The sequence below is a fragment of the Pterocles gutturalis genome, unplaced genomic scaffold (assembly GCF_000699245.1).
Source record: "Pterocles gutturalis isolate BGI_N339 unplaced genomic scaffold, ASM69924v1 scaffold16431, whole genome shotgun sequence".
Lineage (NCBI taxonomy): Eukaryota > Metazoa > Chordata > Aves > Pterocliformes > Pteroclidae > Pterocles > Pterocles gutturalis.
This window is the reverse complement of record NW_010103334.1, coordinates 1-26,151: the sequence shown is the minus strand read 5'-3', so window position 1 is coordinate 26,151 and position 26,151 is coordinate 1. Positions and strand designations below refer to the sequence as shown.

Here is a 26,151-nt window from a genome sequence, read left to right as displayed (position 1 = left end):
TGCCTGCCTTGAGCTTATTTTCATGTTCTTATTTAGCTGTTCTTTTACAATTCTTAATTTGGTGCTTTCTCATACAAAACAGTCAAGTAAAAGTCAGAACTGAAAATTTACTTAGGGCGTAATTCAGATTTAATGCCCTTTACTAGACACGTGCAGATTCTTCCCGTTTTCAATTAATAGAACTAATCAGTGTAAAAGAGGAATCTGAAAAAAAATGTATTATCTCACAGAGATCAATACATGCTGTTATTAACAAAAACAGTTTCTTTTTAAAGCAACGTCATTATCACCAATGGATATTCTCGGCTGAAAAAGTCACAGGAGTAGATACGACAGAAAGAGAAAAAAAATTGTTTACATAGAAGGCTCTAAAATCCTCCAAAGACAAGCAGCAATATCCCGTTCTTCCCAGAAAGGAAAAAGATCTTTAATAGAGGTGCTGACGATAATCTAAATAGAGAGGACTGAGATGAGGTTTTTGGTTGAGGAGAATTAGTAATTCATTAACCTCCCAGAGAGCTGTCACTAATGGTAGAAGCTTCACTAATTCAGTCATAAATGGGTAGAGGTAAAGGAGTGAATACAGCTCAAGAATTCTTTCTGAAAACAAAGAAGATTTCTCTGTGAAAAAAATCTGCATTTTCCCCCCGAAGTTCCACAAAACCCAAAGCAGAAGTATCAACAGAGAAACAACTGCATGAGGTAAGTAGACACAAACAACGGTACTCCAATAACTGAGCTCTAGCTGGCAGCGTCAGAGCAGTGACTCACAGGAGCAGTAACTCACCGCACACAATGAACACAACAGTGATTAAATACAGTTCATAGTTCAGAGAAATACACCTCAGTGTGGGAATACATTCCCTAACTGCAGGTATTAATATTCAAGTTTAAAGGTTCCCCATTCCTAAGGGGTAATTATTTCAAGTACATTTAACGTTAGATCTTAGTAAGCAGCCTCAAAGAGGCAGCAAGGCTGCAGTATGTCACCCAGACCAGTCCTCGTGAGACACCGAAGACTCTGATAATTTAGACGGACATCTACGTGAAAAGGTCAAGACAAATCCTCTGGAAAATTTTACCAACAGCGATCAGCAGCAGCTCCGAATGACTGACATGGAAGATGTTTAAAAAGGTTTCCGAGCCATAAAACACAAAAACAAGTAGTGAGACCACTAGCCGTATATTAACAAGCATTAAAGGAAAAGATGTGGGAAATTAATATTAAACTGAGTTCCAGCTTAACCTTGGAATAAACCTCACAAAAGCATGCCTACAGCAGAAAATCAAACGCAAGGCTAGAGTAAACTGCCATACGCTTCCTCCCCTACCTTTCCCTCCCATGTTATATGCCGTTTGTCTCAGTGATTTATAGACTTCAGTGTTTAAAATCACTGCCATCAAAATTAGGTTCTACTGTGCCTCATAACAAATAGGAAACAATGGAGATTATCTGCTGGACAGGGTAAGAATTGGCTGCTGTCTGACAGATTTGGCATTACAAAGCACATTATAAATCAAGTTAAATGACAAAATAAGAACAAGGACATCACATCGGCAAATAACTATACCTTAAAGAGAGGGGACGGCAAAAATTTCAGCTTTTAGCTGAGTGTACATAAAACAGACACATCCAACAAATTGTTTTTCTCATAGTTACAAATTCCTTTTAACATTATATTGAAAGTGACGTTATACCAAGATTTATATACAGCTGAACAGTTTGATAAGGAAGCGATCCTAAACACTGCATTAAAAGTCTGGCTAAATGTTGGAAGCAGGAAGAATGATCTCAAAACAGGTCACTCATGCTATAGTGAAACAATTTTGCACATTTAGTAACTCACATAAGGGTTTCCAATTGCTTTAAGGTAGAAAGATATCTTTTTCCCTTTACTTTTTGACAAGGTGTAAAAATACAGTGGGCAACAATGTATTTTCAGAGGTTTAATATTACTGGAAACATATGCAAAAAGCCTTTGAAGCATATAGATAGGCAAAAGTATAATAAATTAAAACATACTCCAATAGAGCTATACAATTGAATATTAGTCAAAAAAGTAAGAGAAGCATAAAATGGAAAGAAAATTTCAAAAGGAAAGAATAAATATTATAGCTCTTCAGAGCTTAGATTTCTACAGTAAAAAAAAATAAGTCCAATTCAGATTTTGTGGTTTATCTGATCTGTATTTGAGTAAAATTAAGTACAATTGAAGGAAAAACGGTCTTGGAAAAGAGCATTAAGGCAAACCTTCCCTGGAGGCTAGATGACAACCTTCCTTTCCCTTCTACTTCCTCCTCAAATTTAGCTATTTTTTAAATCTTTACAAAAGCACTTTTTTTCCCTACAGCTTCATGAATTTTCAATTTAGCTTTTTTGGTTTGGAGAATTGATGGAACACGCAATGCAAAGCATGCAGGTGCCCAGGATAGCTACTGCCTTATAGAACACTCAAGAGGCTGATTAAAAATTAGCCTTTTTCTTGCGTGGTGGCAATATTTTGACTCTCTCCTCCATACACTTGCAAATTTTCACAAACACGTGTAGAAACTTCTTAGCAAACTACTCCAGACCAACTGAATTTAACAAGGATTCAAAAGTCACACAAAAGGTCAGGCAAACAAAGCATTTCCAGAAATCCTTGCCTCCTCAAAGCATGATAAAAATACATGCAAGACAATCCTGATTATATTTTCACTTACCTTTGCTTTCTGAAGTGGTGCCATGCGACAGCACAACACTGCAGAACAGTTTTTGCAAACTTCCATGAACAGTTTTTCATGTTCCCTGAGTGCAAGAGAGAGGCTGGTCCCATCCACAACTAGTCCATGCTGGATAACGTGGTCTTCCTTTATTCTATTCAGGGACAAAAATGTTGGCTTTGTATTGGTGTGACGGAAAAAACCGAATTATTTTAATGAACTGTGTGGTTGCCCATACCATAAGCAAAGAAGCTAGCCTGTTAGACAACCTGCTTCAAGTCTGTTATATTAATAGACATTTTTAAAAAAGGCAACTTCATGTGTTCAGCACATAAAACAAAGATTGTAATAAAATTTGAAAATAAAACTAAACTAAGATCATCACTGAGATAACGACATCTCCAGAATTTTACCTCTTGGCTAGCTGCCTCAGTTGCTCCGCACACGTACTGTCTGACTTGTGCTGCACAAGCTCAAGGATGTTCATGGTTCTATGAAAGTGTCCACACGATAAACTGACACTAACAGCCGTTTCGTGCTTATCTCCAGTGAGTACCCACACTTTGATACCAGCCAACCTGAGTGCTTCTATGGTTTCTTGGACTTTCTCCTGCAGTCTAGAAACAAGAAAAATCTCAAATAACCAATCGTACACTTTACAAAAAAACAGCTCACACTGTAACTCCATGTTACGCCTGTAACCCCCGTCACAATGATTTAAGACTGCATTTCCAATGTTACGTATATTTTCAGAGAATCATAGTCTGACAGATGATGTTGTTGCCAGTAATAGAAGGAAGGCCTGGATGAAACAAAAACTGAACTTCAATCCTGCTAAGTCATCAAAAATTTGTAATAAGCGTATCTTAATTTAAATTAGGCACCACTGCAACAATTCTTCTCTACTGTGGTGCATGAAAAGCTTCTAAGTGCTCCATCAGTACACTCCAGAGTACAATACACCCTCTGACTTACAGAACACACACTACGCAAGCAGAATGCTTTAGAAGTTTTCCCAAGGAGTCAGCCATTACCCTAAATATTTACTGCAATTATTCTGTTTCACGTACATTAAATCCCTCCTGATGAAGCACACTGTATGTCATAGCTAAGCCAAACCAGTTGGTACAACACTTGTTTTGAATGCTCCTCAATACAAAGAATGGTAAACATACTACACAAGAATAGCACAGAACTTTTCGTGGTGGCAGAAGAGTTTTTAATGGCACACATCATACTTCAGTTATAAATCCTAAACGTCCTATGTTTTTGAGTGTAGTTAGCAGAAACTCCATTGCATACTTGTCTTCTACTCCCGTAGCCCCAAGCAATTCCAGATCTCTTTCTATGAAGTTGAATACATCTGCTAATCTCTCTTCCCGTTGTTGTAAGGCAGTCCTGGCCTCATGAAGGCGTTTGCCAATTTCTTGATACTCCTCAGGGGTGAATCTTCTGTAGGCTACGCATAAAGTTCTTAGTCCTTTCTGTGAGAATATAAAAGACTACATTCAGAGTAGAGAAGATTCTGATCTAACAAGAAGGTGTCACGTGCAGTTTATTCAATTCAAGACAAAGAATTTGTACCAAAAGAATTTTCTTCCCATCAACTGGGCAAACATATACACTTACCAAAGCAAATTCATCCACATGTATCCTGGTTTTGTCTATTTCTCCACTCTTACTATGGGGAAGAATGGAAGATTCTGCTCCCTTTGTGAATAAAAGCTTTTCCCCTAAAAAGTAAAACAGAATAGAAATTAAGAATACATACTATTTAAGAAGTTCTCAAATGCAGCTTGTACAACTTCTGATCACTTACCTGAGGGACTCTCCACAATGACACTCATTCGTCTGCGATTTGGATCAAACTCCAAAACATGAAGCAATTTATACCTGTTATTTTTTGTTTTAATAGAAGAGGGAAGGGGAATAAAATACTTTTAGAAATAAATATCCAAAGGCAAATACTTATAAATATACACTTGCCCCACAGAGCTTTCCCCAAAGTGTCATTTTTATAAAGAAACTCCAAAAGTAATGCTACCACTGTTGAGCAACAATTACTTATCTATATTTGTGCAATGGATTGCTTTTCATCACTTTATATGCATTTAATTCCATTCTATAAGAATAAAAGGTTCTTCTACCAACAGGAACAGTTCCCTGAACACTAGCTTTACATCTGGAGATTACCATCAGGTCCTACCCATTCCTTTATCCTTCTATCACTACTTCAAGTGTAACTTTGAAAACTACATTTTATTTCTAACACTTGTAACAGAAAGTCAGAAAAGAGTGTATGTTCCCTGATAACTCAACTATTTTTTGTTATGTTACCACTAGTTTAGAAAATGAATTTTAGACATTTAAGTTTAAAGTACTGCCCACTGACACAGATCAAATGGATAAAAGGTGTTATGACATATTGCAGATACACATTTATCAATAATACTTCTAATCATTTTGAGGAACTTTAAAATATGTAATTAGATTATGCATACATGAGACTGATTGTGAGAACTTCTATAGCTTAAAGCACAAACTGCAAGACTTGAATAAGCAATCCAGTTTTCCAACTCTACTACAGTCTCAACCTTTGAGGAATGGGTAAAGATACAAACTGTTATAATACACACCGACAGCGTAACTCACAAAATTCTTGCATCTCAGTTTCAATTGGTAAGGAATAAGATGCAAGCTGTCTTGAAGACATCAAGGGAAAAGCATGAAAAAGAGCATGCTGTGGAAAGGCAAGGTTTTCTTATAACAGAGAGGATTCAGAGGAGAACATCATAGTATTCTTCACTACTGTTCTGCCCTTCAAAGAAAGAAAGGAATGAAAATGAATACCTTTCTAGTTTTCCCAGACTTTTTACTTCCATACTGTCCCCACTAGTTCCAGTAAATACTACTCCAACCCTAAAAGGAAAAATATACATTTAATCATCACTTTAGACATAATGCCTATTGATGGGGGGGAAGGGAGGGAAGAAGAGAGGGACTCTTATACCCCATTACTGCTCTCTGTTTCTAGAGAGAATGAAGAATGCCTGCTCTGTACAATATTTTAATAGCAACATACTCTGTCCCGTACAGTTTCTCAAGGATTTCCATAAATATTTCAAATCATCACTTCATAATATGTCAGGGCTTTTGTGTATTTTACTTTTCTATGTTTTCATAGTGCGAAGACCTGGGCTTTATTTGCAACCATTCTGAGCAATTTTAAAGTTGCTTTTACCACAAATCGCCTGCCCTAGTAAGGAAATTCTACATTAGATAGTTTTGGCAGTACAACTCACCGGCTTGCAGCTTCAACTAAAGCTTTCTCATCTGGTGAAGAAGCGTAATACTCCAATGGGGATGCTATTCCATTGGCATGCCAGGGACCATCAGCACCATCTGTTTGATCTGCATTGATCTGCACTGTATGACAAAGACAAACTGCTTTCAAGAAGAGTTCTTCCTCTTTCATCTATAAGAAAGAAAAAACTTTATTTGTAACATTTAGATATCGAGCTAGTTTTGAACACACTTAATAAAAAATATGTTTTTACTTTAAAATCTGCCAACTATTTCATGTTAGATAATCACATCTCAACATGTTTAATATTTGTTCAGTAACACTTCATATCTTCAAACTATTTGGAAATTCTCATTTAAAAAAAACCACTAACTCTAGAAGAATATTTCTCTGAAAAAAAAAAACAAACCAACACTTTCAATCTAGGATGCCTAATGGTGGGGAGGGGGAAAGTCTTACCAAACTATGCCTATTTCCATCTGGAGAATCTTCAGAAAAGCCCTCTGCAGTTAATTTACCATTGACCTCTTGGTACTTTACGCCATTAATGGAGCACTCCCGAAACTGCATCTCATTTTCAGTTAATGTACCAGTTTTGTCTGTAAACACATACTCTACCTTTTAGAAAATAAAACAAAAAACAGATTTGGAGTTACATATACTTGTTAAAAGAAAAAAAACTACAACATCTTTCTTTGACCATGTAAAAATTTTAATTTCTGACATCAGATATTTACACCTCATTTTCAAATTAAGTAGAAATCAAAGCACAACCGATAAAGTCTGCAGTAATGGATTTTACTACTAAAAAAGGAGCAGAAAATAGAAGGTAAAAAAAAAAAAAGGAAGAAACAACACATTTTTTACTCTACCTGTCCCAATTCCTCATTGAGATCTGAAGTATTTACTTGTGCTCTCTGGTTTGTTTCTTCATGATAGAGGTCAAGATCCCAGCCAATAAAAAAAGATCCAAGAAATTTCTGCATCTCAACAGTCACATAAAGTGAAATAGGTATGATAAAATTGTAAAGTACCAGGAAAGCAAGAAAATCTGAAATAAATCTCAGAATCTACAAGAAAAAAGAGAAAGTGTAAAGATTACTGGAGCGATCACGTGAAAAATGATTACTTAGTTACGTTTCAATATGTATGAAAAATGAAAAATTGACAGAGCCAGAGGATACCAAGTCCCATGTACACAGGAGCGAGACAACACCGAGTGACAATGCAGCCGCTTCCAGGTTGCCCCAGTAATGGGTCTTCAGACTGATCCAAAAGACTGCCTTAACCTATGACTGGATGTTTTAGTTCTCAAGTTCATTTTTATCCTTTCTACTGAATATCTCAGGAGGGATAACAATTGATATTAACTGTTGTGGTGATTTTGTTTTCAAATACATCTCTTCTTCAAGGAGCTGGGTCTGAAAAAACTAACAAGTTCCCTGTTCCATCAAACAGCACCATTCATAGGCTCTTCTAAGGAACCACAAACAGTGAAGGCAAACAACTGATATTCCATGTTGTCAGAGGAATCTGCAAGTATTCTGTATTGGTTTAGGACAGCAGAGCAACAGGAAGGTTCCTGTCTATTGGCAGTCCCCAGTGACACAGGTGTTCCAGACTACATGACAAGAAAGAGATCATGTGTATTTCAACGGCACAGACTTTTTATGCCTCTTCAAATCATTGTATTCAACACACATTTCAGGTAAACAGCTATGTAACAGGATAGAAATTTCTCTTTATTAGGTATGACAATTTTAACAAACTCTGAAATTCAAGATTGCAGTCTCTTCTTCATTTGCAAAACAAACTCAGTATGTAAACTGTACTTGGGGAAGACTCTTACCAACACCCGAATATTGAGCAAGGGAGATTAAGACATGAGAAAAGTTGGGATATCTTTTTCAACTCTAACAAATATTGGTGTAGGAGAGCATTTTGAAGAAAGGGAGTATAAAAGTAGACAACAGTTTACAAAGCTAAATATTGTCTGTTCTTCCTAATTAGGGAGTGTTGCTACAATTACTTAATAAAAGTCAGTACCAATGATTAAGGTGTCTTACAAAAACTCAGGAAGTTCTGTGCCTTAAGAGATCTTCCAAACTAAACCAAAAAAGATAAAGACTAAGAGCAGTAATTCATGGAAGACAAGATACACTGAAATGAAGTTTCAATTACCAAGGTTAGCAAGTTTCTTCAAGAGCTGTCTATTAAATAACAATCCGCACAACACAGGACAGAAGAATAGAGAAAGCACTCCAAGTAAGGGAGTCAGCACATTAAGAAATGCAAAGCAGATTGTGGAAGTAAACAAGGGAGAGAGAAAAAAAAAGACATGATAGAAGGAGAGTGACATTGCAGAAACACAGATGGCTCTGTGTGATCCTGAAGGCAAAAGTAAAGGGATAGGAAGATTGAGTAAATGCTTATCCCAATTTGATTTCAAACTGAAAAGGCTCCACAGGTTAATTAGCAACAGTAGTTAGCAACTACTTCAAGTTAAGAGGAGCCAAGAATTTACTTGACTGACCACTTCAACAGTTCAAAGTGCAATAAGGGGCTACAGGTACTCAAAGTCACTAAACAATTTGAAAACATTCAAATTCATTTAGTACTTTTCAACAGTGACACTTTTAGCTAAGCTTATTTTAGAATATATTGAAAGGTTCTTGATAACTGTAGTGATGATCTGAATTAAAATACAGCCTTGAGATAAAATGATTAAAGATATTTTTCCAGTTAAAAAACCACAAAAACACCTTACATGACAAGCTTCTGACAAAGTTACATGTTCTCCTGAAATGCCAGTAAACTCTTAACTCTCCTTGAATCAAAGACATTCTCAAATTGCTTCTTTTTCCTTCCCAAACCACTACGTACTAACCACAAGCTTCACTCTGCTTGTGAAGCAGAACAGAACTCTCCTGACTTGGGATTTGGACCTTTTTTGTAGTGAGCACATTCAATTCTCAGCTCCCTGGGAGATGGGGACAGGTGTGTGAGGAACACAGTAGACTCGTACAGAAATCAAAAATTAAACAGAACACAGAAAAATACAGAAGGATTTTTAAAAAAAGACACTTCTCAGAACTGCAGACTTAAGGAACACTTCAAAGTATTCCTCCAATCTCTACAGAAAAGTAAGAAGGCAAGCAGGAGCTTGAGCAAAATTACAGTCTCACAAAATTGTCTGAACAATCTCAACATCACATAATGTCCAAAATGCCTGAACTATGAAATAACTGCAATGGAATGTGCACAATAACAGCCATCTACCTCCTCTTTTCATTTAAGGAATGACAAAAGACACACAAAAGAACAATAAGACAACTATAGAACACCATAAATATGTCCTAACAAACCCCAAAATTTCAATAAGCTTCATTTTTTCATAAAGGAAGAAAAAGTCCAACCAGTAACAGAGGTAAGATATTTCTACACAAGGGTGAGGCTACATAGGTCTAACTCTCTCAAAAATACTCAGACAACAGCACATATGCAAGTTATTTCTCTGATGGTACGTACAAGTATAGGCAAGGACAGAGACATAAAAAATATCACATTCAGTAGATAGTGGTTGAGGGTTCTGCAGATATGCAACTAGGTAGAGCTGCATTACCTTACTGCTGTTTCTTTCATGCTCTGTTTTTCCATTATACCAGGGCTCATCCCATTTTTCTTCAGCTTGCCATGCGTACTTTAAAATAGTACTCAGAATGGCTTCAAAGAGGAGAATTATTAGATAAATAATCAAAAAGGAATTCATGGATCTACAAAGAGGCAAAAAAAAAAAAAAGCAACTTCAGTTTATTTTACCTAATCTGTTGACACACTGTGGTTATATGTATTGAACAAAAACTTATTGGACAATTTTTACAAATGCATCCTGTGTTTGACATGGATGTTTTTATGTGACAAAAAAGCAACAGAAGTAAAAAGAAATCCTGCATCTAAGATACTCTCTACATATAGCAATATGAAGACTAGATTAAGGTGCAAGAACACTCCAACACTGCAAATTGAGTCACACCTGTTGTCCACGATTTTGGGGGCTGACTTACTCTTCCCTGAGTATCTAGCAAGGCTGTGAAGGCAGGACAACCACCCAGAATGGAAATCCAAGGCTACACCTTTTTCTTCAGTTAGAGGAGCACTACCCATGTGCATCTGATTATTTAACCCAGGCTATGCTCTACCAGGATACAGTCAAACTTGTCTCTACATTCCGTAATGCTATCTAGACCACATTTCCACCCCTTGCTTTGATCTAAACTTTTCGCATGCACTTTACAGTTCTGTCTGTATCTGGCTATAGAAGAATAATCGATCCCACACGTGCTAAAGAGGCTATCTCAGATTTTTAGTAACTGGAATAAAGGCAACATATCAGAACTCCTTTTCTGTTTAAAATAATTCACAAAGTTCAAAATATAAATCTCTATTATAGTAACAGCTATCCCATAACTATAAGAAAAAAAAATTTAAAACTGAGCCTGTGCTAGAAGCAGGATTCATTGCAAAACATATCTGGATAGGCAATATCCTTTAGACTATGTGAAATAAAGCTATTTTCCATATATCAAATACTACAATTCATAACAAAGATCTGTAAGCAATTATGACGTTGTTTCAATCCATCCTCTTTAAAGGCATGATGCAGTTTTACAGTAAAGGATGCAAACAACAGCAGAGGCTGGGACTGTTGTGAAAACTATCCCCGAGCATCTGGTTCATGCTGCATTTCACCTATTGTTAAATGCTCTCCACATCTCAGAAAAACAAACCTCCCAAACTAAATTTTTCTCCTTTTTAAATTTGGGCATTTCAGCTTTGTACACTACTGAAAGAAACAATAAAGGATAAAATATCAAGAATTTGATTTCATCTTTATAGCTTCCTACTGAATGCAAAGCAATTACACTCTCTTCCCTTGCCTAAAACCCAATGACAAGATCAGGGTTTTAAAGTTGCTGAGGAAAAACTAAGTCAAAACTCTACAAATAAGAAAGATATTAGAAAATAAACATACTTTTCTACTGCTGACCGTTTCTGAGATTTACTCTTGTAATTTAATGCCATCTTTGTCTCCATACCTGTATACACTGCAACACCTGGGAAGGAAGTGGGGGGAGGGGAAGAGTTATACATTGCTTTCTGCATATATACAATTTGCAGAATGTTTTGTTTTAAGAGACATAGGATAAAATCAAGAGGTGATATTACTTTTGTGTTTACTTCAGTACAATGGTGAGACAGTATTTTGTAAGTATTTGCAATATCCTGCTATAGTAAAACAGTATTATTGAATTAGTTTTAACACCTACTAAAACGCTGTTCATTATTATGACTGTACTGCTCTTCAATATGTATTTTATGGAAATCAGAATGGTAAATCTCAGGAGAAAGTTTGAACAATGGATAACAGTAACAACAGTCATTTATCCATTGAAGTTAAGTTATTCCTTTATCAAACCACTTCAAACATTTTCACAGAGAGGAGTTGGAAGTCTATATCCTTAGAGATTCTTCAGCATAATATCATTGCTTTCATCTATAATCATATGCCCTCAGGTAACAGTCAGCAAGATTATTACAATTTCTTCAGTGCAAATAGAATTACACCACAGATCATCAACATATTTTAAGAAGAGAATACTCTTTAAATATTTAGATGTCTACAAACCAAATATTTCTTTGGTGTTTTTTAATCTTGCTCCACGAAGTAAGAGGCTTTCAGGCCCAAGAGGTCTAAAAAGAAATGGACATATCAGTACTTAAAAATTAGAAACAAACAACTACATAGACACAACACCACCACAACAGTGCAAGTTCTGCTTCCTAACACAAAAGTAAGATTTCATAAACGTTTTTCCCCCTATCACACCTCATACATTCATTTCATTGGCTAAGATAACTACAGTGCTGTGAAAATAACGGTCCAGTTAGAACCAAGGTTCATATAAGGTCAGAGCCATATGTTCTACTCTAGCAGCTGCTTTATCTTTACAAACCGCCAGCACAGTTGGTTTGAAATAAATTTAAAAAGTACATTCACTATTTTTGCCAGTGTTTCAAATTAAAGCAGAAGTTGAACAACTGCAGTGGCTAGGTTGACATACTGGGTATAAGCAAAAGAATTAAAGATCATATATGAAGTGCTATGGCATAGAAACCCTTGGGTTTGCCTTACTTTTCCATTAGCTGTACCACTAGCAGTCCACGATCACTATTATATAAAAAAAGCTCTTAAAGTTCCTTTGAAAGAATAAGTTGGAGTTACTAAAAAAAACTCCCCTCAAACCCGCACAACCCCCAACCCACCTTCCACCATTCAACATTTAACCTAGATGTTACTGCAAATGTGAGTTACCATCACAAATACTATGTGTACCAGTCACACACGGGGATTATGATAGGATCACTAAATTATACATACTTAAGTTAGTATTTTAGGCTAGACTCAACTTTCACTGAAAAATTGAACTAAAAGGGACTAAGCGCTCATGCGTTTAACCTTTTCTTATAAGAAACCTAATGGTTTCCGGATTCTGGTGTTTTTTGCAGTTTGCAAAATCAGTCTGACAAACCCAAAATACAAAATCCGAACCACTGCAACACAGACAAGTTTGACAGTCAGAAGATACACCTCCATTAGTCAGAACTTGCAATTATTTTTCACATTCCCTTTAAACTGGATACGTTATATGTTGTCAACTAAATTATTTTGATAGATTATCCCAAAGCTGAACCTGTCAAGCTTGGCAGTAATGAATTCTGAAAAGTTCTAAGTGAAGCAGCACCTATAGCGACCTTAGAAAGCAGCTGAGTGGGTTGGAGGGAGGTGTTTTGTGGGGGTGGCTAAGCCATCCGACTTGCGGCCAAGTGATCTGCCTTCCACACTCCCACGTTTCTTGCAAAACCATTGACAAATCATTGATTCACTCTGAACTCCATGTTACTCCTATCTAAAATTGACAGATGTTTGCCAGCCTCATAGGAGGCTCTCGGACTGAAGACTTTCAGTTCTTCAGACTGAAGGCATACACTACATGGAAATACTGCTTTAATATTTGATTCAGGTAGAAATTTCACTTAAAAAAAAAAAAATGTGTGAAGGATAACACTTAGGACATTAGAAGAGTGAAAGAATCGTAACAGATTTACCTGTTTCCATTACATGTTTATACATCATAACATAGCACTTCCCATTTTAAAAAGAGGTTACCAAGTTTTTGGAAAGCTTATCAACAACTCTCAAGAGAAAACAATGAAATAAAATGCACGATAAATACTGCTGAAAAGCTGGCCAGTTCTTTTGAGCGATTTCCCTGTCTCTCTACTTCAAACCATGACCTTTCTCACTCCTGTTCTTACCATTTTGTCTCCTGTCCTGTTGTGGTGGGTAGAACGGAGTGAGCAGCTGTGTGGATGCTTTCTACTGGCTGGTGCCAAGACACCACAATTAACAGTCTTTTGAGGAAGTCCACATATAGGTCTGTAAGTGGCTTCACATCTTTATTTTTATATTTTAACATGTTTAGGTGTATGCTACTTGCTATGACTGCACAGGGAAAGGTCGTGAACTTATTATTACATGCACATGGGCACACAATTATGTGTTGACTATTACAGATGCAAGCACCTACCTTTACAGGCCAGGTAGTACAGTAGTTTCAAATGTATACTAAAAGCTACAAATCTGTAGCAGAGGCTTTGTTAAGAGACCAGTAATTTCTAGGAATTTCAACTGCAAAAACACCTGCCTCGTGCCTCTGATAAACAGATGACGGGATTTGTTGTAGTCTACATAATATACCACTGGAAAATGTTTAAGATCAATAACTGTTTTAAATAATATACAGCAACAATGTTCCAGCTGATTACCAGTGCCTAAAAGTTATCCCCTTCAGAACAGCCCAGCTTTCCAGAACTGTTCCAATGAATCTGAAAAACTGGGTAGTAATGAACTTTCACTATTTTTTTCTTATCTCCACCTGAAGTATGCAGCTACAATTGAAACTTTCAGTATAAATACCCCTCCATTTCATATACTCAACAGCAACTCTTTTTTGAGATGGTCATTGTTTTAACCACCTCCATCAGTTCTAAACATTTATCTTATAAAATTTTACTTACCGTACAATTTCTTCTGTTTGCTGACTTATAGTTATTCTTCCAACAAATCTATGAGAGATGGACATATGTTAGAAAAATCTACGTAACTGTTTGTAATCTAATCTTCTGCTGCTGAAGGCTGGAGTACAAACCTTCTCTTGAGCATAAGCAAAATAGATGTGACCACCACATAGCCTTAGAATTAACGTAAGCTTACAACAATTTGCTACAGTTTGAGTTAATTCCATTAAAAAAAATACTACATAGCATGGAAATCTCCTGGCAGAGCCATATACAACTCCTTCTCCAACCTGCTCAGACACATATGCCATTTATTTTTTTTTAAACTTGGAAATAAGTTTACTGGTTAGAACAGAAATGTACATAAGTGTCATGATTAAAACACAAAAGGTAAATATTATCCTATAATTTCTGATTTACTCCTGAAATACTCAAATCTAACTTGTCACTTGCAACTTTCAATAAGAACATATGTATAAATACTTATGCTAATTATTAAAACCTAAAATTTACACAGACATCTGAAGCTATTTTAATCCCACCAAGATCCATACCTTTCGTAATACTAAACAATTCCTTTTGATTTAACTTCAAAATATTTACTCATAATGTGATACCTGTACAGATCTGCTTCTGGCTGCTGACATTCTATAACAGCTACAAGTTTGTCCAGGTTGGCAACAGACTGTAACACTGCTGTTTCCGGGACTGCAACGTGTGTCTGTAAAACAGTGTCCATTAAGTTCATGATATGGACTACCAGGCAGAGGTAGGTATTTTAACAGGCTGAAAGAAAAATGGCATCACAAATTAACTACCCTCTATTTTATAGCAGTTACACAGACCTTAAGATTGGTCTCTCCATCCAAACTTGCAGTAGTAACATGGCATGAACCGTCAACTCGATCGGATGACAGTCAGGAAAAGTCTCATCTTTGGCTACTCTGACAATGTCTCCCACCTAATAAAGTGAACACAAATGTGAAATGTGCAAATAGAGTTTTAAAAAAGAATTAATTTCAGCATTGTTACTAAATCATGAAGAAACAGGCCACAATGATTAGTAATTAAACAAGAGCTTTAGCTATGCAATAGAAACACAATTTTCAATTGTCCTTAGGCACATACCCGAATGTTTTTAGATCTAGTTTTTACAAGGCCACCACTTCGAACAACATAAACCGGAGCACCGTTTACTTCATTGTCTGCTTTATGCCGTAGCCAGTCTTCATAGCCCTGTGGAAAACACATACAAATTTACTTTTTAAGCAAGAAATATATAAAGCATAACAAGTATCTTCTAAACAAAAATGCTTCAAATTATTTGCTGCATAGCCTGAATTCAGCTACTAAGTTCTCTTGAGTTTCTACTACAGCTGTTGCTCAAGAACCTGGGAAACCTCTTGATTTTCACTCACTTTACTCAAATAAGTCAAGGCAAATAAAGTAGCAAAAGTGGTGAGGAAACTTAACAGTCCTATGTTCTGTTAAAACAAACAGGCAGTGACATCTTCTGCAGACTAGATGAACAAGCACTCATTCCATCTTTTATCTATATGGATTAATATGCCACAAAACAGTCACTGCCAGTCTCTATGGATTACATTTTATTTTTTTTAAGAGAAGTAACAGACTGAAATTACTTCCTCATATCATACCATATAGCACTTTCAGTTAGTGCTATAGCCTACACATAAAATCTTAAGATTTCTTAATTTTGTACAATATGCTGTTCACACATCAGCTCCATACAGCAAGAGAAGATGACTGAGGTTTTAGTTCTTTGTGAGTCCTAACACAACACTTCACAGAAACTGAGCTTTTAATGGATAAATCAAGCAGTTTTCCTTTACCCAGCATTCGTCACTTTTTAAAGCACCCTTTATCCCATAGACACACACGTGCAAACATTCATGAGAACTATGACTAGATTGCTTATTGATTCTAACAGCATGATTGTCAACAGCATGATCTCTGATCCGCAAGTCTAGGTACTGTTTGGAAAGCCCTATGAAGGAACACAAGAAATAGATCAGTTTATGCAGGAAGTTCAACTGCCGCTTAGATTCTGGCAAGCCTCCTACAAGTGATTCGCAGAAACAGAGACAATTCTAAAAATGCTTTCCTGTAGGTACAAAAAATGTGAGAGTTAAAATCACTTCCTTGGAAGTTTGAAGACAGAAGAACGGGGCCCTCTGAAACAGAAGGCATAATCCCAACTCATCCTAGAACGCTACAAACATTATACATGAAGGTCATAATCTAAAGAGTACTAATGCAGATGCGGTTTGGAGAATTTTGCAGTTGACTGGAATTTGGAAGAAAGTTATACGATGAATTTAGCAGGTTAAAAGTATAGTTTTGCAGTTCTACCTTCATGCACCTCACCCATTACTAGTAAGGACAGCACAACTGCACCACCTACATTGGTTTGGGTTTTTCTTTTTAAAAGGGGGAAGATTTATACGCCAACTGCTTAAAAATACATAGTTAAGTGTGTAGTAATAGCAGCCACACAGAGAGATACCAGGAAGACAGAATCCTATAACCCCTAAGTAAGACTCCATAAGAGTCCTTCCTAATCAGTATGGAAAAAGCAAGAGCCAGTACCTACAGCTCCTTGTTAAAGGTGACTGACAGAAGAAAACAAGGATTTAACTAACATCCAGTAACCTTGGGGCATTTGTCTCCTAAACCTGAACAGCTGAGCAATATGGGCATTTGGCAAAGAACTGAAATTTACCTTCTTTAGAAAGTACAGATTTCAGCGCTTTCTCCATCTGATACCTATTGCCTACAACACAAGGCTGACACCTCACACCAGGGAATTCTTAAGGGCCAATTTACTGCGGTCAGTTTAAATTCCCCCAGAATTTACCTACTGCGGCATTTTTAAGAGAGATACTTACCCTCACTTGGAAATATTGTTAAAAAGAAAGATGCAATAGGAATACAGGGAATGTTGCTTAATGGCCTGAAGAGAAACTAAAGATTAAAATCCCTCAATTAAATTATATTATTAAGTCCTGCTTAAATAACTGCATCAACATACTTGAGAAATGGACAAAAATAAAACAGGCCTGTGTATTATATTACCAGTCTTTTCATTCTCAGTTTAGGTCTATAGCTAACCAAAGCCTACAAAGTAGTTGCTTCGAATTCACCTGACAGTCAAATAAACCTGTGTCTAAACAGCTTGTTTGCTAAATACCTACGAACTTCTTGAAATGGACTAAATTTCCTAAGGTTCTTTAGGAAATATATTTATTTTGTTGTATTTTGGGCTCTTTTTTTTAACTTTAATTTTTTTTATTATTATTTATTTTCTAATTTTGGACTCCTCTGAGGACTGCATACATATCTTCACAGGCATAAGGAGGAAAGCCCTCTGGCTAACAAGACAGACAAAATGACACAGCATGAGTCGCATCACTTTGCAGTCTTGTACGTCCTTCTTCTGACCTAGGTGCAATTACACTTCTAAGAAGAAAAAGTTCTATCTCCTTGGCTGAGATTAAAATAAGGCTGAGTTTTGAGCTTTGCCATGTTAACTGGCCTTCTGGAAGCAGGGGAGAGTTTTTTCCATCTACTGCTAAACTTCTCAAACCCACATACAGTTAATGCTTCTATTTTTCCCTTTTCATCTTTTGACAGACTACTAAACCATAGTTTGACAATTATCCTGACATAACGTTGTACAGAACCACTGTCCTAAAGCTTTCAAAAGGTGTTTCTTCCCCTAAGAGCTGCTTCCTATTCCACTTCTGGTTTGAGGGAAAATGGGAGCTGGGTATTTTCCCCTCTGCATTCCAACAAAAGATTTATCCATCTTCCTCGCCCAAGGGCAGCCTGTTGGAAATATCACACTGAAGTGCCTTTCCAAGATAACAGCTTGCGAATACTGTTTGCCTACTTTGCAGTAAGTAGGACAAGCATGAGAGCCCATTAGATCAGTTTAGGTGGTTCCATTAGTCCTTCCAGAGGTATTGAGACAAACAGAAAAACTGTTGATGCCTGGGAAGTCATGAATGATTTGAAACTTCCAGAAGGAATGCCAGAATATCTGTTCTTTGCAATTGACAGTGGGACACTTAAATTCCCCATTTAAGACTGGACATCTGGAAACAAGATGGCAATAGATTATTTTGGACTATTTTAGATTTATACAAGTCCAGCTTCTTTCTGGAAAAAAAAAAAATCTAATATTTGTAACAAATTTGCACGCAGCTTTAAGGGATATGCTACATTGCCTACTTAGGACTATAGCTCTTGAACATCTGATTTTTTGGGGGTGATTGTAACAGCTGCAACTGAATAGGATTAGGGCACTCTACATATATAAATTGCACAGCAATAAGACGAACTGTTAGTTCAAATATTACTCCAGCATTAAGATCCCCTCTGCCCCAAACACCATTCTATCAGCTTGGAAGCTAGAGCTATTTCTACTTTTTGCCTACTTCAGGGCACCTTTGGGTCTTACTGGCACAGAAGGCAAGTTGAAATTCCAGTTGTAGTTCCGCAACAGTCTTCGTGCCATGACTGCATCTCTTCCCCAGACAGCACTGTCAAACCCTTTGAAGAGGACAGTTCCTGAAAATTACCTCCCTGCCGAAGAGATTATAGTTTCTATCCACATCACCTCTTGATTTATGTGCTTGTTTCTTTCTCCTCTTGCTTTAAGTGTTTAAAGAAAACGGAAGATTTTTTCGTTCCCTTTTTTTTTTTCCTCTCCTTCTTAACATTCTCCTTCCAGGGACTCTAGGTCTTAGTAGGATGTAGTATGGTGCTTGAACAAGATTTCTGTTAAACTCATCCTTGGAAGATTTTTCTTATTTCACGTGCTATAAAGCACTCCAAAATGTTTTACATAACCAAAGACAAAGAAAACAAAACTAGGTGCTTTCTAAACTGGACCTTTTACCCGGTACAGGATTACATTTAATATATATTTTACACCATGAAACATACTCCCTGGGGCAAAATTTGCCTTTTAACTACTGACAAACATGGTTTGCACCATTGCTTCATCTACCCAAGCTCCTTCCTCAGTATGTCATGTAGGAGGATTGGCTTTAATATGCAGCGAGGTGTGCCAAAGGAATAAGTGAAGAGCTTTCAGAAAAGGTCTTATAAACACTGACATGTAACGTTTAGATAAAAATGCTGTCTGACAGTCATTCACTGTCCATTTAAGGGTACCACAGTGAGTCACTGAGCACTTGGCAACTAACCAAAATGCTCAAGTTCAAGAATCTAATAAGAAATACACAATCCTTTCTAAAAATTTCACTTTCCTTATTTTAGTATCTAAACGTTATCTTGGTCAGACTTTGTTAAGTAACTTTACCTTAGAAAGACTTCACGCTATAAGATTTTTCCCCTTTACCTGCTTTATGGCTGTCACAGTTATGACAAAGAACAATGGCAATCCACTGGTAATAGGACTGGTAGGGGTATCTATCATGAGCTAAAAGAGAAGAAAATATTAAAATTAGCCCCAATTATGTATGTCTACAATTGTACTTTCCAAAAAATAAAAATGAAGCAAGATGACGACTATTTTCCAAACTCCTCATTATAACCTGTTACTATTCTTACTGCAGTTTCTGCAGTATTTCTGGAGCAAAACTCAGCTCCTGACACCTAAATAATACATGTCAGTAATGATGCAAACATTCTAGGGCATGGAACAGACTTAATCACATTTGCAATGCACGTGCCAATCTGAAGAGTCCTTAGTAAAAGAAAGGTACGTTTTCATCCTACAAAGATGAATTCAAAAGTATATTACAAAGGAAGGAAATCTACATTTTGTGAAGCTGTTTCAATACTCTGCAGAATCTACTGCTTAACAGCAATGCAGAGTATCAACTTCAGAAGTGAAAATAAAGTTAAAAATAGTAATTTCCAACTGTTTAGATATTAGAGAACACTCTTTCTTAGACTGCTCCTCTCTGGTTCCCGGTTCCCCCAAGTTAACATGCAGTTTTTACAATTTGTGCTATCATTGCTGGCATGCCAGAAGTGCAGTGTATACACTCAAATTCTGAATGTGGGAGGAACGTCAGTGGTTCTCTTCTGCAGCAGGAAAAAAACCAACATGGTCAAGTGTTGTAAAGAAAATACACACAAGAACCATTCAAAACCACGGACATTGATTTGGTTCACTTTACCTGAGACTTATGGCATTGCTTTGGGAACCATTAAAGAAAAAAAAAATATATATATGAAGTTTACTCTGTTGAGGGCCACGAACCTCAGAGAGAAAACAGATTAAGCCACCTTACAATACATGCATGTGTTTTTTTTTCCACTTAAACAGAAACAAGTTATAGAACATGACAAAAATCAGATCTAGCCTGCAATAGTCAGTTCTTCAATGGTAGCATTGCAATTTCAGCTTGGTAGCATGTTGTCCAAGAAAACGTATTACAAAAGCATCTGATTACTGGCTGGATGGGGCTAACTGTGACATTTCTGCCATCTACACTCTCTCCTTCTTTCTCAAAAGAGACTCGTATGTGAAAAAGGAGCAAGCTTGTGCCAGTGGAACTGTCATAGCAGCCTGCTCCTTTTGCCTCTTTCACCAGAACACTATGACCCCTTGCCTGTCACACTGCTGGACACCCATCCATCACACAGCTGGTGTGGAGCCTCACGTGACCAAAATGCAGTCAGTCACCATGATTCTGGCATGCATATGTGAGGTGAACAACATGGACTGGGTTGTGCTGCATGTTTAAATTACACATTGAGAACTTGCCCCTGCTCTGTCAATCCCAATGGAACAAGGTGGCAATGACATACACTGCATCTTGGTCACTTGAGATTCCTATGACAGAGAAGACACCATGGTGATCAACTTTTCTTTTAAAAGAAAAATATTAGCTATTGATGAACTGCCAAATGGGATTTGAATAAGAACAGAATTAAATTCTAACAAATGAACAAAAATGACTGTAGCTTTTCTCCGGATTGGTTTCCCAGAACACAAACATGTAGACAAGACATGTCCCATACAAATTAAGATATCCACTTGAGTCACAAACTGAGAAGAAAACAGAATTACACTCTGAAGTTCTGCTTTTACATCCATATTTGTTCATGGACATCACATTCAGATATTACCAAAGTCTTAACAGTTTGAAAAGAATGTGACTCAAAATTGAACTAGAGGTAAATTTGCATTAAAAAGAAATAAAAGCTTTAAAAATGGTACACCACCTGTGGTTACTCTAAGTAATATTTACATTCCGTCTCCAGCATGCCCCCATCTTCCTCATGCTAAAACATGTTAAACAGCATGAAACACCATAACAGGAATGACAAAGTCAAGATTCTTAACTAGGAAGATGGGATGGGCAACACATTCTGTTAGAACTATATGATTCCCAACACAGGAATTTTCAGCCTATTGGAAAGTTAATTCTTTCTAAACATGAAAGAACAAGAGTACGGGACATAGGAGGCAAGGGATTAAAAACTGCAGAAGTGGCCCTGCTACTGACACATTGTACAATCAGAGACAAATCTCATGAACTCTTCACTATTCCTGTTTTCTGTCAAATGAGGTACCATCTTTTTCTGTATGTACTGCAAATGTTGGTTAATCACTGTGGAGGGCTGTACCTGTCCAAAGCAGTCTATTTTATAACAAAAGAAAAGTTTGTGTACCCCAAAATCTTGACTCTCAGATATTAATTGGTCTTTCAAAAGTTATTATCTCTCCTTACAACCTTTCTCTCACTTATCTTTCATCTACTAAATCTGCAATAGCTCAACAGAATTCAAGTACAATTACAGAGTTGGAGGTGCAAAGATCACACAAAATTTACAGACTGTCATACTTCCAATATACCTGTGGATGTTTTTAATTAGAAAAAATATACTCCACTACAAAAGCCACCGTAATACTTCTGACCTATACTATATCAACACGAACTGATATCTTCAAAACTGACAAACTGTCAATGCTAGCTGTAAAATTTTATGGGTTCATTTTATCTGAACAAATTGAATTTGAGGATCTTGGAACTCTGTGACAATAGTGTGTTGATTTACAAAAGCAAGATTCCACCTGTAACAAGAACATACAATAATCTACGCACAGCATACTGCCCAATTTGATGCAAGGGAACTGGAACACCTGCATTTCTGCACGCTAATGTCCAAGAAGCACTTATAAACACACAGAGTAAAACTCCTGGTTTATTCAACCACCAATGGCCACAAAAATCAAAAAGCATATTTGTAATTTTATTACTAACTTAACAGATTTTAAATTGTATTTTGAGGCACACAATTGAGTCCCTGTGCTGGCAGTGCTATGGACACTTAAATATATTGGCATTCATGAAGATAAAAGCTAAGGACAGTACTTAAATTTGAACACAATTATTTTTAAAGTTATGTTATTTTCCAGAGAAGCTGGAAATGTGTTGTTTTATAGACAGAATATGTAAGTAGAAAATCTGAATTCACAGAATAAAACAATCAGTGGCAGAATTTAAAACATAAAATTGCCATTTCCTGAGTATGATTCAACTTACCTGAACCAAAAATATAATCAGAAAATAAAAGTTGGCTACTCTTCTGAACTGCTCAAATAAGTTTTTTGGAACAAAATTCCACACCGTATACTGAAGGGAAAAAAGGGAGACAGAAAAGAACAGTTATGACATACTGAACAATTTTTCAGTGAAATTCAGTTCTGCTCCCATTGAACTCTCTTAAGCTAAATATTTTCATTTTCTATCTCCTCTCCCCCAAGCCTTCTTCTGGTCTTGCCTTAGTCCCACACAGAACTGCTGTATCCTATTTTTTTCTTCCCCCAGGTGTAGCTAGCCAGGAAGCACAGGTGGCAACTTCATTGCCTTTATAGTCAAAGTTTGAAATGTTCTCCTACCAACTGGGATATGAGCAGCTGGCGTCATTTGACTGCTTGCATCCTGGGTAGCAGAGGAGAAATTAATTCTTGCAGCTGTAACTTTCTCTCCTGCACTACAGCAACAAGCCATATCCCCACCATCAGTTCTGCTGATAACAATCCAAGCTCGCGCTAGGAGGGAATCTGCAATTGCAGTCCACTGCTGATTTAATTTATGCACAGTACTAGCTGACAATCAGCTATTTTATAAATCTTCACAACAAACTTCATCCTTTTAAGTGGTTCTGTGCATCACATCCAGACATGGGCATCACTGGCTTAAAACCCACTTTTCTTCAGAAATTCTGACCAATATGCTGAATTTTTCTGTACTTAGTCAGGTTCCACAGAAAGAGGAGAGACAGCAGGAGAAAAAACTATATAAAAAGCAATGTAGCTTTTTCCTCAAGAAAGTTTAGAGCTTGTTTCTTTTTGAATATTGTATATGCAACATTAGACATAATATACACATGCACATCTGCTACCCAACTTCTTAAGTAACATATCAAATGGTTTTCCCATGACAAATTGATCCCTTACTTTGGATGATATGATTCTGTTGTCTGCAAACTTCTGAGGAATATAATGGCCATGCTGGGGAAAACGATTTGCTATGTAAATAGTTCTTGTATCGCTTTGATGCGGTGGGTCAAAACCCTAAAACACAAAATAAAAAAAGATTATCAAGAAAGACTATTTTATTAACTGTAGTTCTGTAAAATTATCAACTTTGTGCTGAAAAATTATAGAATCATAGAATGGTTTGGGCTGGAAGGGACCTTAGAGATCATCAAGTTCCAACCCCCCTGCCAGGGGCAGGGACTCCTCCCACTTGCCCAGGTTGCTCAAAGCCTCATCCAGCCTGGCCTTGAACACCTCCAGGGATGGGGCATCCACAGCTTCTCTGGGCAACCTGGGCCACTGCCTCACCACCTGCACAGTAAAAAACTTCTTTCTAATATCTAGTCTAAATACTTATCAATACATTCCCCACCAAAACAGAAAATCTGAGTGAGGTCCCTTGGAACCAATGCCCTGTTTCGGGTCTAAGGGTCAGTATTTTCATCAACTGCTTCTGCGAAGGGAAGGGGCATACAGGTGTTACATTTGCAGATGACACCACCTCATCTGCAACACCACCAAACAACAAGACAAAATAAAAAAATGATCTTCACCAACCACTGCACAGAAGACTGAAAGACAGAGCAGTTAGACACAATCTACAGAATTTGTAGCATCTACAAAAAGAGAATAAAAGCCCGCATAGGAGTTTTGTAGAAAAAGATCAAAAGGCTACAGCTGATGACAGGCTGAATGTGAGTCAGTAATGTCACCCCACTAAGAAAAAGACCTTCAGTACTAAGGAGGCTGGAGGAGGAGCAGGAGCCACAGGTGAAGTACTGTGAACCAACCGGACAGCATCCAGGAGTGTAACAGGAGCCACAAGAGATCCTGAAAACATATAATGCAAGGCTAAATAATGTAAAAAGCAAAGCGCAAACAAATTAGGGTCATCTAGCCTAGAGGAGAGGAAACTTGGGATATACCAGCACAGCTTCCGATAAATAAACTGTTCCACTGAGAAAAGGGGTAATCTGAAGGACAAAGAAGAACAGAAGTAGGCTTAAGTTGCAGCTAGGAAAACTTATTTTGGATATTGGAAAAACACACAAAACCTCCTTTCTTATGGAAAGGAGTAATCAAAAAACAAAATAAGTCACATGGGAAGGTTGCAACGTCTCTGTAACACAAGGGCTTATATCTAGGTCATTCAAGTCTACCTTTAATTGAGCCTTTCCGGGGGCTACATGACTCACCACAACCCTTCCTACCTCTAATATTCTGACCTGGAGAAGCAGGTGATGGCAAGACAATAAAACATTAACAATTCAGGTAATAGGCCACGAAAATTACTGAAATAAGAAACAAAAAGCTTTAAGACATGGAACAAACTAGTCAGATTAAATTTGGAACTGGTAAATTGTTTGATAGGGAATCAATGATTGTCCGGGAAGTGGTGAATTTCAGCACAAGCATCAGACATTCCTAATCTTAGAACCAACTTTGCGCTGAATACATGAAGTCTCCTTGTTCTTTGATGCCAAGCGAAATGACAACTGTTGGAACAGGCAGAAAGGGCATTACCAATTCCACTACTGGAGGTGAGGAACCTACCTTTGCAGTTGTATTGCTCCACTTGTGAAACCAGACCCAGACCCTGATTCATGTCAAACAGAAACTGACACTTCACAGAACTCCAACAGAAGATAATTCTGTACCAGTTAACTACAGAGGGTGATGAACAGTAAGCGCAATGAGCTACATCAAAAATGGCTGGTATAACCGACCAAGAGTTTTCTTGAATTGATAAAGTTCTCTAACACAGGGCATTAGGTATGCTGACATTCAAGACAGTAAAGGAATATAAAAATCCCTCAAACATACAAATTTTTGTATTTGGCACCATTACTAGAGAAACATTCTGCTTCAGAAAGAAAGAGGTCCAGAAGAAAGAAAAGAGAAGGAAAGGAAGGGGGATTTTTGAAAGATATTTGAAGGAGAATAAACTTTAGATGACAAGCAGTGGAAGGCTGTTCTCGTCACATGCTCCACTCTGAAAGCTTGTTTAAAGATAAGCATGGAGCAAGGACACAAAAAGTAGATAGGGGAAAGGGTTGGAAAGAATATATAGGATGCCAAAAGCAAAAAGAAAAGAACTGTTTATAACTTAAGAAAAGCAATACAACTTTAAGAAAAGAAACACAAGCATGAAAGTAAGACGAAAAGAATGTACCTGCTAAACGCTGACACAAAATTTTAAAAGAGAACAATGTGTGTAGCAGAAGCATTTTGGATATCTGACATTAGCGACACATTATTTCTAAATCAATCCAGCAGATGCCACAGTAAGTGTTTTGCAAGCAAGAAAAAGCATGCTTAATTAGTAAGGCAAGGTACATAGCTCTCTACTCTGTCTCAGAAAACGTCTGGCACTCACAAAATGCCAGACATCCTCACTTTGGAAAGTCATTCCACAACCCGAAAAAATGCCACTCTAAACCAAACAGATGTAAAG

The 26,151-nt window shown here is 37.1% G+C and overlaps 1 protein-coding gene across 1 annotated transcript in view; it reads right to left on the bottom strand.

The window, feature by feature from the left end:
- Positions 1-23,727, bottom strand: part of ATP11B (ATPase, class VI, type 11B) — a 47,337-nt gene extending 23,610 nt beyond the window's left edge. The window contains 20 exon segments of the mRNA XM_010086691.1: positions 2,704-2,857; positions 3,117-3,320; positions 4,006-4,187; positions 4,333-4,436; positions 4,523-4,596; positions 5,554-5,622; positions 6,006-6,178; positions 6,467-6,625; positions 6,880-7,077; positions 9,630-9,780; positions 11,040-11,121; positions 11,694-11,758; positions 14,147-14,194; positions 14,764-14,867; positions 14,992-15,065; positions 15,068-15,107; positions 15,275-15,382; positions 19,536-19,616; positions 22,699-22,788; positions 23,616-23,727. Coding sequence (XP_010084993.1) covers positions 2,704-2,857; positions 3,117-3,320; positions 4,006-4,187; positions 4,333-4,436; positions 4,523-4,596; positions 5,554-5,622; positions 6,006-6,178; positions 6,467-6,625; positions 6,880-7,077; positions 9,630-9,780; positions 11,040-11,121; positions 11,694-11,758; positions 14,147-14,194; positions 14,764-14,867; positions 14,992-15,065; positions 15,068-15,107; positions 15,275-15,382; positions 19,536-19,613 — 2,067 coding nt within the window. The 5' untranslated portion in view covers positions 19,614-19,616; positions 22,699-22,788; positions 23,616-23,727.
- Between the last annotated feature and the right edge of the window lie 2,424 nt (positions 23,728-26,151).